Source organism: Parus major, chromosome 8 (genome assembly GCF_001522545.3).
Source record: "Parus major isolate Abel chromosome 8, Parus_major1.1, whole genome shotgun sequence".
Classification (NCBI taxonomy): domain Eukaryota; kingdom Metazoa; phylum Chordata; class Aves; order Passeriformes; family Paridae; genus Parus; species Parus major.
The window spans coordinates 27,263,977-27,276,888 of record NC_031777.1 but is presented as its reverse complement, the minus strand read 5'-3'; the positions used below and the strand labels follow the sequence as shown (position 1 = coordinate 27,276,888).

The following is a 12,912-nucleotide window of genomic DNA, read 5'->3' as shown; positions in this document are numbered from 1 at the left end:
TGGTGTCTGGTGCACTACCAGCCCACAGGGTTCCTGTCCATCCAGGAGGAATGAGTTCCTCATTAGGGAAACAGCACGGGGTGACACTCAGCTTGTGGTTCAACAACCTAAAAGCAGGATCTGGGAGATAATTTACAAATCAGTTTTATGGCAGGCAAAAATTAATCCGCTCCAAAAGTTGCTCTGTTGGTGTGTCACAAATGCCACAATATTCCTACCTGATTTAAATGTGTGCTGGGCATTTCTCATCATTTCAGAATTCCTGGCACTGTGGGGAGAGTTGTCACTGTGGGGAGAGTTGTCACTGTTCTGCTGCACAAACCTTTTTGTCTCTCTCCTCTATGGATTAATATTTCCACATCTCCCAGGTGCCTCATACCTGTTTGCAGGTGGCAAGATTGATCTAAACAGTACTGGGAAATGACTAAAACTGTTAAAGGATGGGGATGTTAGACATTCATTTTTGACAGCAGAGCATTAATTTATGGGCTCTGGAAAAGCAGTGTCCCACAACATGAATTTTGAGGCCACCCATAAAGTTTTGGGGTGGCTTTTGACTTCAGATCCTTGTAATGGCAGCAGTGAAGGTCTTAAAACCTGAGTTGGTTGTTCTTGAGACATTGGAATTGCAGAGAACCAGATAAAGTGGAACTATTTTCATTTCATTTAGGAGTACAACTGATTATATTTGATCTCAGGGCAGGCTCTTAAGAAGGTGGAACAGATTAGAACAGTAACTGTTCTAATTCTGCTGTGGGAAAATAACACAAGATGGTATCAGCAAGTTCTCTTATAAAATAAAGGTCTGAGATCCTGAAAAAAACAAGCCAAACCCTCAATACCAGTTTTTCACAGCACAGGTGTAGTTTCATTTTTAGAAGAAAAGATTTTCTTCTATAAAAACCTCAATTTGCTTATACTAGATGAGTGTGAAGTAAGCTAAATTCATTGGCATTTTCTCTCTTCTGCTGCTTGTTGGGTTTTTTTCCCTATTTAAAAAATAAATAAATAAGCCAGAACAGGTTATAGCTGGGAAAAGTGTGCTAGAAATGACCTTCAGCTTCCATGAAAACAAATTTCATGAAGGATTAGCTAGTGCAGAGGTTGGAAGTGGGAACACATTTGAAATGCTCTCTGGGTAGCATAAGGAGATATGGTGCCTTGAAAAAAGGGAGGAAGCCAGAAGTAAGGAAGGGGCTGTTCCTAGAAAATATTTAAGTTTTCCTAGAAAAGTGGTGAATTCTCCACAAGCAAATCTGTGGCACCTGGGAGAGTCATGGAACCGACCAAAACTCTCTCTTTTGTTTCCACAGGGAATTGTTGCTGCGGCTCGATCGAAAGGAGAACATAAACAAAAAGTCTTCTTAACAGTTTCCTTTGGGGGAATCAAAATCTTTGATGAGAAGACAGGGGTAAGTAGAGTTGTTTGTGTGGTGGGACAGAATTGAATCTTTTCCTGTTCCTTCTGTAGCATTTCCTGGCTGGGCAGTGGAATCTCACAGGTGCAAACACACATCTCAGCAATTTGATAAAGGCTTATCATCCCTTACATCACTTGTAGAGTGTAGCTTGTGTATTGTCAGTGGTAGAAAAATTCCATTTATTACAAAAGGAGAGGTAAAAGATACTGGAAGATTTGAGGTTGTCTGTGTGAAGCAGAAACTTCCCCAGTAGCATCTGGTGGAGGAAGCTGCAGAGACTTTCATGCCTTCCACAGTTTCTGCCACAGCAATACCATGTTTGATTTTTTAAATTGCTCTAAAAGAAGAAACCTAAGCAAAACATTACACTACTTAGATATAAAGCAACAACACACAAACTGTTTTAATCATAATTAAGAAGATTTTAACAGCAGTTTAAGCTCTGCCTTGAATTTTAAAAAGCTCTTGATTTAATCTTTTAGAAGATTAACTATTTAACGTGGTGCCAGAAATAAAACTCTACTGATGATAGATGAAATTATCTTTGCCAGTTAATTTATATTATTAGAAAATCAATGTCATTGAGCTCACTGATACATAATATGAGTAGTTAGTAATGAAAAGCTCATTTGGGATGTGTTGTGCAAAGTATCCATGCAAAAGCTGTGTTTCAGAGGGCATTGCTGGGGTTACAGAAAATAGGAAATGTCAGAATTAGGGCTGTCAGTGCAAATTGCACCCTAGCCACATTTGTTTTCCTGAGATTAAAGCTTTTTATTGGAGAAATAAAAAAGAGGAAAGAGTAAGTGTTCCTTTTGCACTTGTCTCTGAATGTTTCTCAAAGACTGGAATTTTTTGCCAAGAATAAAGAGGGAAAGGGGGATGTATTTCAGAAACAAAGGTGTGCTTTATTCCAGCTGTCTCTCCTGCAGCATCCTGCACACTCTGCTGTCTGCAGAAAGCAAGATGGGGACATGGGAAGAGTCTCCTTCATTTCATAGCTCTGACATCCCATACTCTAAATCTGACATAACTATATCATCCTTATAGTAAACCTGTCACTCACCCACTGAGGCTTAGAATGAAACCCTTAAATCCACCTTGCAGATGTCTGCCCCTGAGCTGCCCGAGTGATGGACAGGACTATTGAGTTGTCCTTCTTGCAACAGGGCTGTGACAGAGGGATGTGGGGAGCTTTCCACATCAGTTCTTCCACGTTGTTGTCAAAACAGGAGAGCTGTGCTTCCCATGCCAAGGGTTTGGAGCAGAGGTGCATGAAATCCTCTGCCAGGTCTTCACAGCCACCATCCCTTGGGCTTTTTTCCCAGCTTGGGTCTCTCCTTGTCCCAGAGTTTCACACCCTTGTCCCATTCATTCTTAATCTTTCTCCTCCAGCCTGTCTTTGCTTTGCCAGCCTACAGTTGTCATCTCATTCCTGCTGGAAAATCCCAAAAACTGGCAAAACTAGGGCTTGTACGGTTACTCAGCCCAGGTTTTTGGATGGGAAGAAACTGTAAAGGGCTGGAAAAAGATTATATTTCAATCACACTCATCTTCCTGATTTCCATGTTAAACTTGAGAGTTTATAAAGTTTGGAGTGTGTTTACTTTTATGCAGCAGGGAATAAAGCTGCCCTTAATAGGGAAGAGCCTGGATAATCTTGCATTTGCTTTCTCCTCCTTTAGCAATCCTCCCAGTCCCCTACAAATGCTTTATCCCTTAGTTGTATTTCCATGATTTTGGAATTCCCAAAAGGCTATTTTGGAAAGATTATTTACCTCTCTGGAGTGTCCTTTCTTAGTTTTTACCATTGTCTATTGCTGTCACGTCTGCCTCAGTGCCAGTCTGATGTGATAGAAAAGAATGAAAATACTCAGAAAAAAAAAAGTGGGCTTCTTCATGTTGAGTATCTTGTAGGCTGCCATTGGATTTTAATTTATCACAATAAAAAATCAATTTGTAGCTCAAAACTAGCAAATTTTCTTTAAAATTGGCAGTGTCATAGCTGACTTCATACAGATGATTTAGGGGAATTGCTCCATAATTCGTTACAGATGAAGGGCTCTGGTTGGGTTACTACTGAAAATGATAAGCAGGTTTTTTTCTTCCTTTACTTTATAGCTCTCCTTAATATGTTCCAGACATAATATTCATCAAAATGTATTGATTTTAATAATGGTCTTATTCCAGCTATCAGGAATTCTGCCCTTTGAGTAAATTTATCCATGAAGGAGATTGAGTTGGAGGTGGAATATCATTTGGAAAGAATATATCTCACCAAGAAAAATAGAAGAAGGATTTTACTGCAAGTGTGCACTGTAGATGCAGTACAGAATGGTTTGTCTGCAGCACTGAAATAGAAATAATAAAAAATATTTTCTTATATTCCATCATTCCATGCCAGGGATTGCACTAAAGAGGTCCCTTCATACCACTTCTCTTGTCAGTGTATTTAGAACATGATAGCAAAAAATTGTATTTAATATGACTAACAGGATGTTCTCCTGTTGTGTGTATGCCAAAAATTGTCATTACACGTGGGGTTTGACCCTATTAATCTTATAAATGCACCATTTTTTTCAGCTGTCAGATGTTTTCCATCCATCCCATTTGCTTTCTCCAGATTATGTTTGCTAAATACATACCTTACCTGAAGGATATACATTTTCTTTCAGTTTTTACTGTAAAAAAAAACCCTACCATAATTATTGCTGAACACAGAACTTTCTCTGTCTAATGCTGCTTGAGAGATTTCCTTGCTGCATATTATATGAAAATAATTTTTTACCATTTCTTCTGTCAGATCCATCTTGGTTAGGCCTCAGTGCTGCAATAATCTTAATTTCTGTTATGGGAGTTCTTTTATATTTTCAAAAGCACTATCATCAGATGGCAAAAATGCAAGTAATTGCATTGTGTTATTTAATATTCTCCCTTTCAGGGTGGAATGTAATGATTGGTGATTTGTAAGAAAGCAACAAAAGCCATAACTGTGCATATGGAAGGAAATGCAGATTTTGTGGAGGCCCATCATTGTTGGTTGGCTGTTCCTGAGTGTTGTTTTGTTAATCACACTCATCAGGCCATCTCCCTGTAATAGCTCAGTGATGCTTCATTAGACCTGCGTGACTAATCTGGGCTCTGTAAAGAGCCTGTAATTGTCTCATTGTTTATTTATGTGGCCATAAATCTCTGTTTACTTGCAGGTTCCTTTCCAAAAATGTATTTGAAACTAATAATTAAATCCTCTGAAATGCCTGGGAAAAGATTTCCTTCCACCTCCATGCAGTGAGGTGTGCTTTTAAGCTCTTGTTGTCTCTTAATTGCAAAATCCTGTTGACTTCAATGGGGAGGAAAAAAAAAGAAATGTGAAAAATTTAAACTTTGAAAAAGTGTAACTTCACTTTACACTGTGAAAAAGAAATGAGATAAAAGCAAGAAATTACTATTTGCCTCTAAGCAACAAATTATTTCTGTTAAAATAAAATTTTGTAGCAGCTCGTGGATGTGCAGATTGCCAGAATATGCTGTAAAATACAGCTCTCTGTGAGGCATTGTATAGTTAAATTATTTATCTGGATTCCTCCACTGGCCAAAAAGCAGGGTAAATCAGTGTCAATATCTTACTTATTTATGGGAATACCCTAAACAGATGGATTGTAACCCAGCTGATGAAGATGACAGTCATCTCACCAATTTTTCCTATTTTGTAGCACCTTGAAAGTGAGTTTCATTTGCATTGTCTATTCTCTTTCAGAGATGTTGACCCCTATCCTTATTGAAATAAAGCTCTTGGGCCCAGTCTGGGGGATTGTAACATTTCTAGGAATACTCTGATGGGGTTTCAGTATTTATTGCAGAGAAATATTGCAGTGTGTTGTGTTACTCATATTTCATGAATTTGATCTGTAGCCATTTTCTTCAGGCTGGCAGTGTGAAACCCTGGAAGGGAAACTGTGTATAAATACTTATATTTAATGTTGACTATCTGTTCTTGTTATCTATCAGTTCCTCCAACCTTCATTATCTTTGCTGAGGATTATTTTATTACTGTATTGTTATTTTTTTTATTTTATTTATTTTATTTTTATTTTAATTTTAATTATCTTTGAGAGTTTACCTGCTTGAAATGGTGTTACTCAGTGCCTTATTCCATGTAAGGGAGACCAGGCCTTACCTGTAGCATTCTATTAAAAAAATCAGTTTGTTTCCTCATGCTGGCCACAGAACTGGTGATTGTTCTTCTGCTTTAAATCTTAATGAAATCCAAATAAATAATATATATGGTGGGTGGTTATAATCCTCTTGTGTTGCTATAATCCTCAGGTTGCTCTCTTTCACTGAGATCATGTTATGGCTCTGAAATTTGGATGCCAGCATCTTGCCCATCTTCCTGAACTTCTAAGCTCTCTTGACCTTACAGTTCAGATTTCTCAAGTTCTTTCTATAAAAGCATTTTCCAGCATATTCTGAGGCTTTGCTGAGAACCCCTGGATTTGCTGCTCTTCCCTTTTTGATGTGAGTGATGGTGTTAATTGTGCTGATAGATTGCTAACAGGACGGCTCAACTTGGCTGAAAGGAAATTTTAGCAAGTTTAAAATTCTCACTGTTGGCAGAAGAGGCCTCGTTTAAAATGTACCAAAGGTACTTCTTGACTTTGCTGGAAATCTGTTGGTTCTGGCATCCCTGACCAGAAATTGAGGTATGATCATGGATCTGCAGTTATTCCTTGAAGCACATGTGCTGGAGCAGATGAAATGTCAAACTGTCAAAGTCTCTATCACTGAACGTCTCTGAGTCTTCAAAAATAGAAATAAAAGAAGGAATTAATTTCTTCTGCTCTGCAGTGAGCAGGAGAGATGGGGTGAGGAGTTCACTGAGCTTTGTGTTTGCCAGAGGGTGGGATTGGCCAGGAGGATGCTGGTGGTCCCTGCCTGGGGCTCCCACATGTGAGTTTTATCCCCTTCATGTCTTTGAAATGTCCCAAAGTTCCTGCTGGCCTCTTTCTGGCTGATCTCAGGTGCAGCTCTCTGTGAGCATCTTACCCCATCAGCTGATTCCACAGAAAGTCCTCTCACCTGCTCTCTGTGACTCTTGTCTCTGGATTTTACCTGCTTTCCTAGATCTCTCCTGCAGTTTTCATCTGGGATTTCCTGTGTGCTCTCTGTCCTTGACATATTTTCTTTTTTTCCCCTTGCTGTGCTTTTTGCCAGAGTTAATTTCATTTGCAAACATAAATTTGGTTGTTGTGTCAAACCAAGCGATGCCAGCTCTGTCTTCTGCTCCAATCTTGATCTATCTCTCCTTGCATGTTTAGCCAACAGCTCAAGCTCAGTGAGGCCTTTTAATCCTGACTCCCAGAGGTCTCTCTCTGACCTCCTTTTCGGAGAGCTGAGCAAAATATCAGCATCATCTATTATTCAGCCCTGTAAATTCAGCAGCCTGTTTGACCTAGAGATGTGTTTTCATTGCCACACCCAGTGTCACTCCAGATCTTGCAGAATTCTTCTCACCAGCTCTGAAATACAGCATTTGCTCTCACATTGAGAGTTAAAACCCAGTCCTGCCTCTCTGCATCTCGTGTATCAATTGTTATCCCTTTCTTTGTCCTTGACAAATTTGACTTTTATTTTTGAAATCCATCGTGACTGCCAGGATTGCTGCCTCAGCTTATTCTTTTGATCATGTCACACTTCCCTTTGCATTCCTGGGCTGAATCTGCCTTCTCTCTTTTATCAGCCCATTGCTGAATTGTTTTTTTTTCTTCATGGCTGCCTTTTTCTTTGTGAGCTTTTGAGGAGTCATTCCATAGTACCCACTTTCACCATTCATTTATTCAGTTTTCTTAATAAATTACTCCCAACTCCCTTCCTACCCTGCTCATCATCTTTTGGAGGAATTCTTTACACATATTCATGCAGTACCCCCTTATTTTTTCTTTAAAATACTCCCATGCTACAAACTTGTTTTAAACCTGATGATGCTGAGGAGCTACTGCATTCATGCATCCCAGAGATGGCCCAAGGGACATCTGGCCTTTAGCTCTCAAAGGCTGGAATTTAAATACAAACTTGCTGGGATTACCTTTTAATTCTTTCTTTCTTTATTTTTTAATCAGTATTATCTATTTATAGGAACTTCATTTGTAAGAAGTGTTTGGTCTTGGACCATGCTGAGGACTTCTAAGTGCTGCAGTGTAAAAAATATTACATAATAACAACAAAGAGCAATAACTGTAAAACAACAAAGTCAGATGCTGCACATAGAGTTGGAAATTTGAAGCCTTTCTTTGTGCATGGTCCATTCCAAGCTTCTGCCTGCAAAAGATCCCTCTGGGCTGGCTGGGAGTCATGCCCTGCTCCTTGACACTTTCCATCTTTCTGCTTGTAAATATGACCAGTAAAACATGGCATTTACTGTTCTACATGCAATAAATGTGTCTAATTAGAATATGGCAGAGGAGAGGACTTAAAAATCTGTGTATGATTCTTCTAATTATTTCTAGACCCTGGTGCTTCAGAAGGGAAACAATAACACATTTCATGGACATGTGGCAGCTAGCAAAATGTAAATGTCAGAAGAACCTACTTCCTTAATTACATGCCTTATTGACTATTGTAATTCATTCATTATTGGCCTTCCAAACTGGGCCCTGGGCAGTTTGGTGCTTCACAGTTCTCCACAGGCATTTTTAGTAGCCACAAGCTGATGGAGTTCCATTCTCTAGATGCCCAGTTTGCTGTATGAGGGTTTGAAAAGCTTTGTGACAGTTTGGTTACTGTGGGGAAAAAAGAAGCCAAAAGGCAAAATGTGGGTGTGATTGTGCATATTGTGGAGTCTTAGGAATCTAGAGGTTTGATTTGAGGGCTTAAATTTTGCTTCCTTTCACCTGGAAAAGAGAAAAGCTCTGATCTAGAGCTGAGTCCAGCCTGCTTGTAATCAGGATGTGCAGAAACTGCCTTGTGAGAATTCTGATCCTAATGGGCATGAAGATAAAATAGAGCTATTCCAGACACTTCATCCAAACTGAAATAATTTGTGTGATTTTGTTGTACCTGGTTTTTTTTTTCCAGTGTGAAAAGGGTAGAAAGTTGGTTGCTTTCAAAAAGAAAATGAGATTTTGAGTTTAGTGATAGTCTCATTTGGCCTCCTGTTGTTTAATCCAAGCACCCCAGGACTGAGTTAAGAAAGGGAAATGCTGCTTACATGCATTCTGCATTATGGTATGGAGAATCTCACTATTATATAGTTATAAAAGTGATAAGTAACTCCTCCAGGCAGTAAATATTAGGAATATGAAAGTATTCCCAGTTACCATATGGCTTCCATTGCATATGGGGGTGGGTACTCTGTCTGCAGAGCTGTTGTAGTGTAAATTACTATGCCAATACTTCTGGTTTTTCCTAATTTCAATGCTTGGTATGCTTAACCAGAATCTGGGGTGGATTTTGCTAAGAAGTTGAAACTCATTGTATTTGTTGTTATGGATCCTGTTATATAGTGATGCTGCACAGCATTTCTCCTCTATTGTCCCATGACAGGAAACTCAAAAGTACACAGTTATACTGAGATAGTTTTTTTTTGTCTGTATTCACTACCCTTTTGTGATCCAGATAAATAAATCTCCAGCAGAGCCACGTTCCTTTTTCTCCAGCTGCAATTTTGTCTTATAAGAAGAGCACCCAAAATACAGAGTTGTGTGCAAGTCCTGGTGTTTTTAAGCCAGGTTAATGCATCACACAGTAGAGGAAAATTTCAAGCCCATTTTCAGCACACCTGGAATTACAATGGCTGGATTTCAGACTGCTTGGGAAAGGATTTAGCAAGAGAAGTGCTGACATAATAATAGCACAGGCGGCTGAGATGATCTGAAACCTCCCTGGAGAGCAGTGGGGGACATTCAGCAGGTGCCAGAACAGAAAGTTACATCCCCCTTTGAAATCCACTCTTTTTTTCTTGGAGATAGCTGGGAAGCATTACACCCCAGGAGTGCTGGTGATTTTCCTTCCTATTCAGAGCATTTTTATCTGGTGGGCTGCTCTGCAATTTTGTGTTTGCCCTGGTAGGAGCAATAGCACTGTCACTGCTCCTGAATTCCTGTGCTGCCTCGTGGGCTCTCTTGTTGTGGGTCAGATGAAAGGGGGGCAGATATCCTTCACTGTCAACAGTAATGAGAGAGGAAAACCACAGGAAAGGGTTGCTTTTAAATTTACATGGAATTTGCAGGATGATAGTAATAGATACTTACTGGAAATAAAGTTACTGGGTGATGTTCTGCCTTCAGGAACGCAGGGAAGTCAGCAAGAGCATTGTTCACTCTGGTAGTCCATGGGGATGAATAAACACCTTTTTTATCCCTCTTAGTTTATGTAATAAGTTCCCTGTGGAAGGAGAAGAGGGAAGTCCACTGCCACTGGATGCCAAACACAAATACCTGCTCTCATCCCTCTCTTCCAGCTAAGTCATAAATTTCACATACCAGTAGATCTTTGCTTAGTACAAAAACAACTGCTCATAAAAGTTGTCTTCCTAAATGAGATCCCTGTACTCCTGACCTTTCTGGTGGATGTTCTGTGTGCTCAGCATGTGGCAGCCCATGTGCTGGGGGAGCCCAGGGGCAGGAGCAGCATCTCCCTTGGTGTTCCCAGCGCCTGGTGGCGATTGTGGAATTACAGCAGTGCCTCTTGTGTCCTTAAATCGGACAATTTAAATAGCATCCTGCCTCTCTCTGATGTTAATGCTTCCTAATCCTTTGTGGTTCCCATCCTCATTCCACGTCATGGTACTCCCAGTGAAACAGGCAGCAGCATTCCTGCTGGCTTTAAAGGCAGCACTGTGAATAGGTGAGGCAGAACACTAATTAGTTTGAGTGCCTGACATTTAACTCAAATAAGAAGTCTGGGTATCTAAAAATATTGCATATGGCTCCCAGCCCTGGCTCTGCATAACTCAAAGTATTTTTTTTTTTCTTTTTAGATAGTCAAAATATGGATTTGAATCCAATTTTTTTATTACGTCCTCTCTTTTAAAAAGGCTGAGTTGGTTTGTAAAAGGTTTTATGCGCAGCCTTCTGCAATATTTAATTAGCCAAATGCTTTCCTGTGAGTGATAGAGGAATTTGGAAGTATTTTAAAGTGTAAGGCACATGTGAGCATAACCTGTGCATGCATAAGGCTCAGTGCTGAGCAGTTCTGGAGTAATGAGTGAGTTCAGGTTTGATGAGGAGAGCAGAGGAGATGCTGCTGCGTGTAGGAGCTGCAGAGGGGGGAGAGTGAAAGGAGTAAGGAGGAAACAAGCCAGCATCCACAGCTGTGAAAGGCTTTGCTGCCTGCATTTCAGTAAAAGGTGAGGGCAGCACTGCCAGGGAGCTTTTCTGAAAGGCAGAGCCTGTGTGTGACACCGTGGCCAGGACAGAAAAGCAAAGCAGGGAGAGAGAAAAGCCAAGAGTCGGTGTGTGCTCTCAGCTGGGCCAGGTCTGCCTGCAGAGCGTTAATCAAAGTTTGCTTTTGGAGATTTCAATTAGCAGCAGAAGACTAAAACCAAACATTCATCCTGCTTTACATGAAAATGAGCAGGGAAGAAACAACTCTGGGAACTAAAATGTGCAAATGGGAGATGTAGGGATCTCTTTTGGAAGGTGCCAGGGCAGACCTTAAAAACAGTCTCCACTGCCTGACTTGAAATGTAGAACTCTTGGAACACAATGTGCCAAGCATCTACCAAGGGCAGCCTCAGGAATTCCTACCTTGGGATAATGCAAGGGGAAAATAAAAAGAAAATGGAGCAAAAAATTACCTGCAAGTTCTTTATTCTGCTTTAGAGTCTCTTTGAGATTTGCCTTTTACGTTTTATTTTATTCTTATCTTAGGGCTCAAGTACTGCACACACACTTGTCATGTTGCTGTGGATGGTTTATATCCAAGGTGAAGTGTCTGTTGTGGGACCTGAACAAATGAAGGATTTATTGATGAATGATCCCATTGATGGGATTGTCTGAAGCTTGTTTATATGTGCAATTGTAACTCAGAGGAAAAGATTTCCTCTCTTTTTTTCTGTAGGAAAACTGAAAATGAAACGGTTTGGTATTTATGACCAGGATTGCTCAGTCATGATGCTGTTTCTGAATTGTAAAGCTCATCACTACTGGGACATCTTTTGCTGACATGCAGGTGCTCCAAGTCCATTACCAGCCACTGACAGCAGTCTGTCATTGTGGAACCCAGGGGTTCTTGCCTCTGTACCTTGGTTAATTAATTAATTAAATTAATTAATACCTGGTTATGATGTTACTTCTGTATTTGAACAATACCAAGATTGTGTTGTGTGAAATTCTCAACTGTTTTGCATCATTTTCAACTGGCCATGAACACAACATGATGGTTATACACAGCTTGTGAATTCATAGAATCCTTTTCTGCTCTTGCTCTTCCCTGTACCTGTGCTTTCTCTCAGCCCCCTTTCTAAAGTCTTACTAAATTAGGGAGAGTATCTGGGAGATAGATAGATAAATACAAAATAAATCCCTCTTATCCTTTTTCCCCTTTTCCAGTTAAGTTTCTTACATTGTGCAAGTAGATTTATGGTCCAAGGAAGTTTCTGTTTGATGACTATCCAGTGCAACTTAGATTTGAGTATGTTTTTTGTGATCTTTTCAAGCTCTGCTTTATAGGGGTTGCATGAGAAATCAAGAGAATCAGCAGCTGCCTCTCGCTGAGGAGTTTTTCAAATCACAGGCTACAAGAAGAGGGTGGCTGGTAATGCTTGCTGAATCTGAAGCAGTTAAGATCTGAGACAGCTAAAGCCAAAAAAATTACTTCCAAATCTCCTAGGACTTGTATGAAGGAATTGCTTGTGCTGTTCATGTAAATCAAAAGCATTTCAGGAGGGTGAGGAATATCGGTGTAAAGGAACAAAAGAACCTTGTAAAAAGTAAGGGCTGCTCAAAGGACATTCACAAGCTGTAAAGATGAACACAGTAAAAATATGGAGAGGTTCAGTGATGCTGCAGCAAACTGTCTCATTAATGAATATTGTGCTCCCTCAAATTTAAAATTTAATCAATCAGTCCTACAGAGTCTTATCAGGAAAAAATGCAAGGTGTGGTCAAAGGTGCTTCACTTGAGCTGTATGGAAGTTTTGGCTTGAGAGTACAGGACAATCTGACATGTTTATGGCTGTTTTGATCCACTGACCATTTTGCAGAGTGGGGTGAGGTGGGAGCTCAGGGGGAGCACACTCAGGTGTGTTACAGCCCTGGGAATCCCACAGTGACCACTGAGCAGCTGCCATCCCAAAGACTGTAATGGTAATTTACAGGCCAGTGCTGTTCCTTGTACAGCACCCTGAAATGATGAAATTGCAACATAAAACAGTGCAGCCTACACATGCTCCTTGCAGATGGAACTTGGGGCATGTTGCATTGCTGAGCTGGTTTGGGCCATTGACTTCAGCATCAAGGATCAGGTCTGCTGATTCTTGGTGTTACTGTGC

At 40.2% G+C, this 12,912-nt stretch overlaps 1 protein-coding gene across 14 annotated transcripts in view; it reads left to right on the top strand.

Moving 5' to 3' along the window:
• DAB1 (DAB adaptor protein 1) overlaps positions 1 to 12,912 on the top strand; it is a 208,927-nt gene that overhangs the window by 152,628 nt on the left and 43,387 nt on the right. For all 14 annotated transcript variants that reach the window (XM_015636289.2, XM_015636288.3, XM_033516546.1 and 11 more), the window contains exon 4: positions 1,314 to 1,412. In XM_015636289.2, the coding sequence (XP_015491775.1) occupies positions 1,314 to 1,412 (99 nt within the window). The remainder of the gene's footprint in view (positions 1 to 1,313; positions 1,413 to 12,912) is intronic.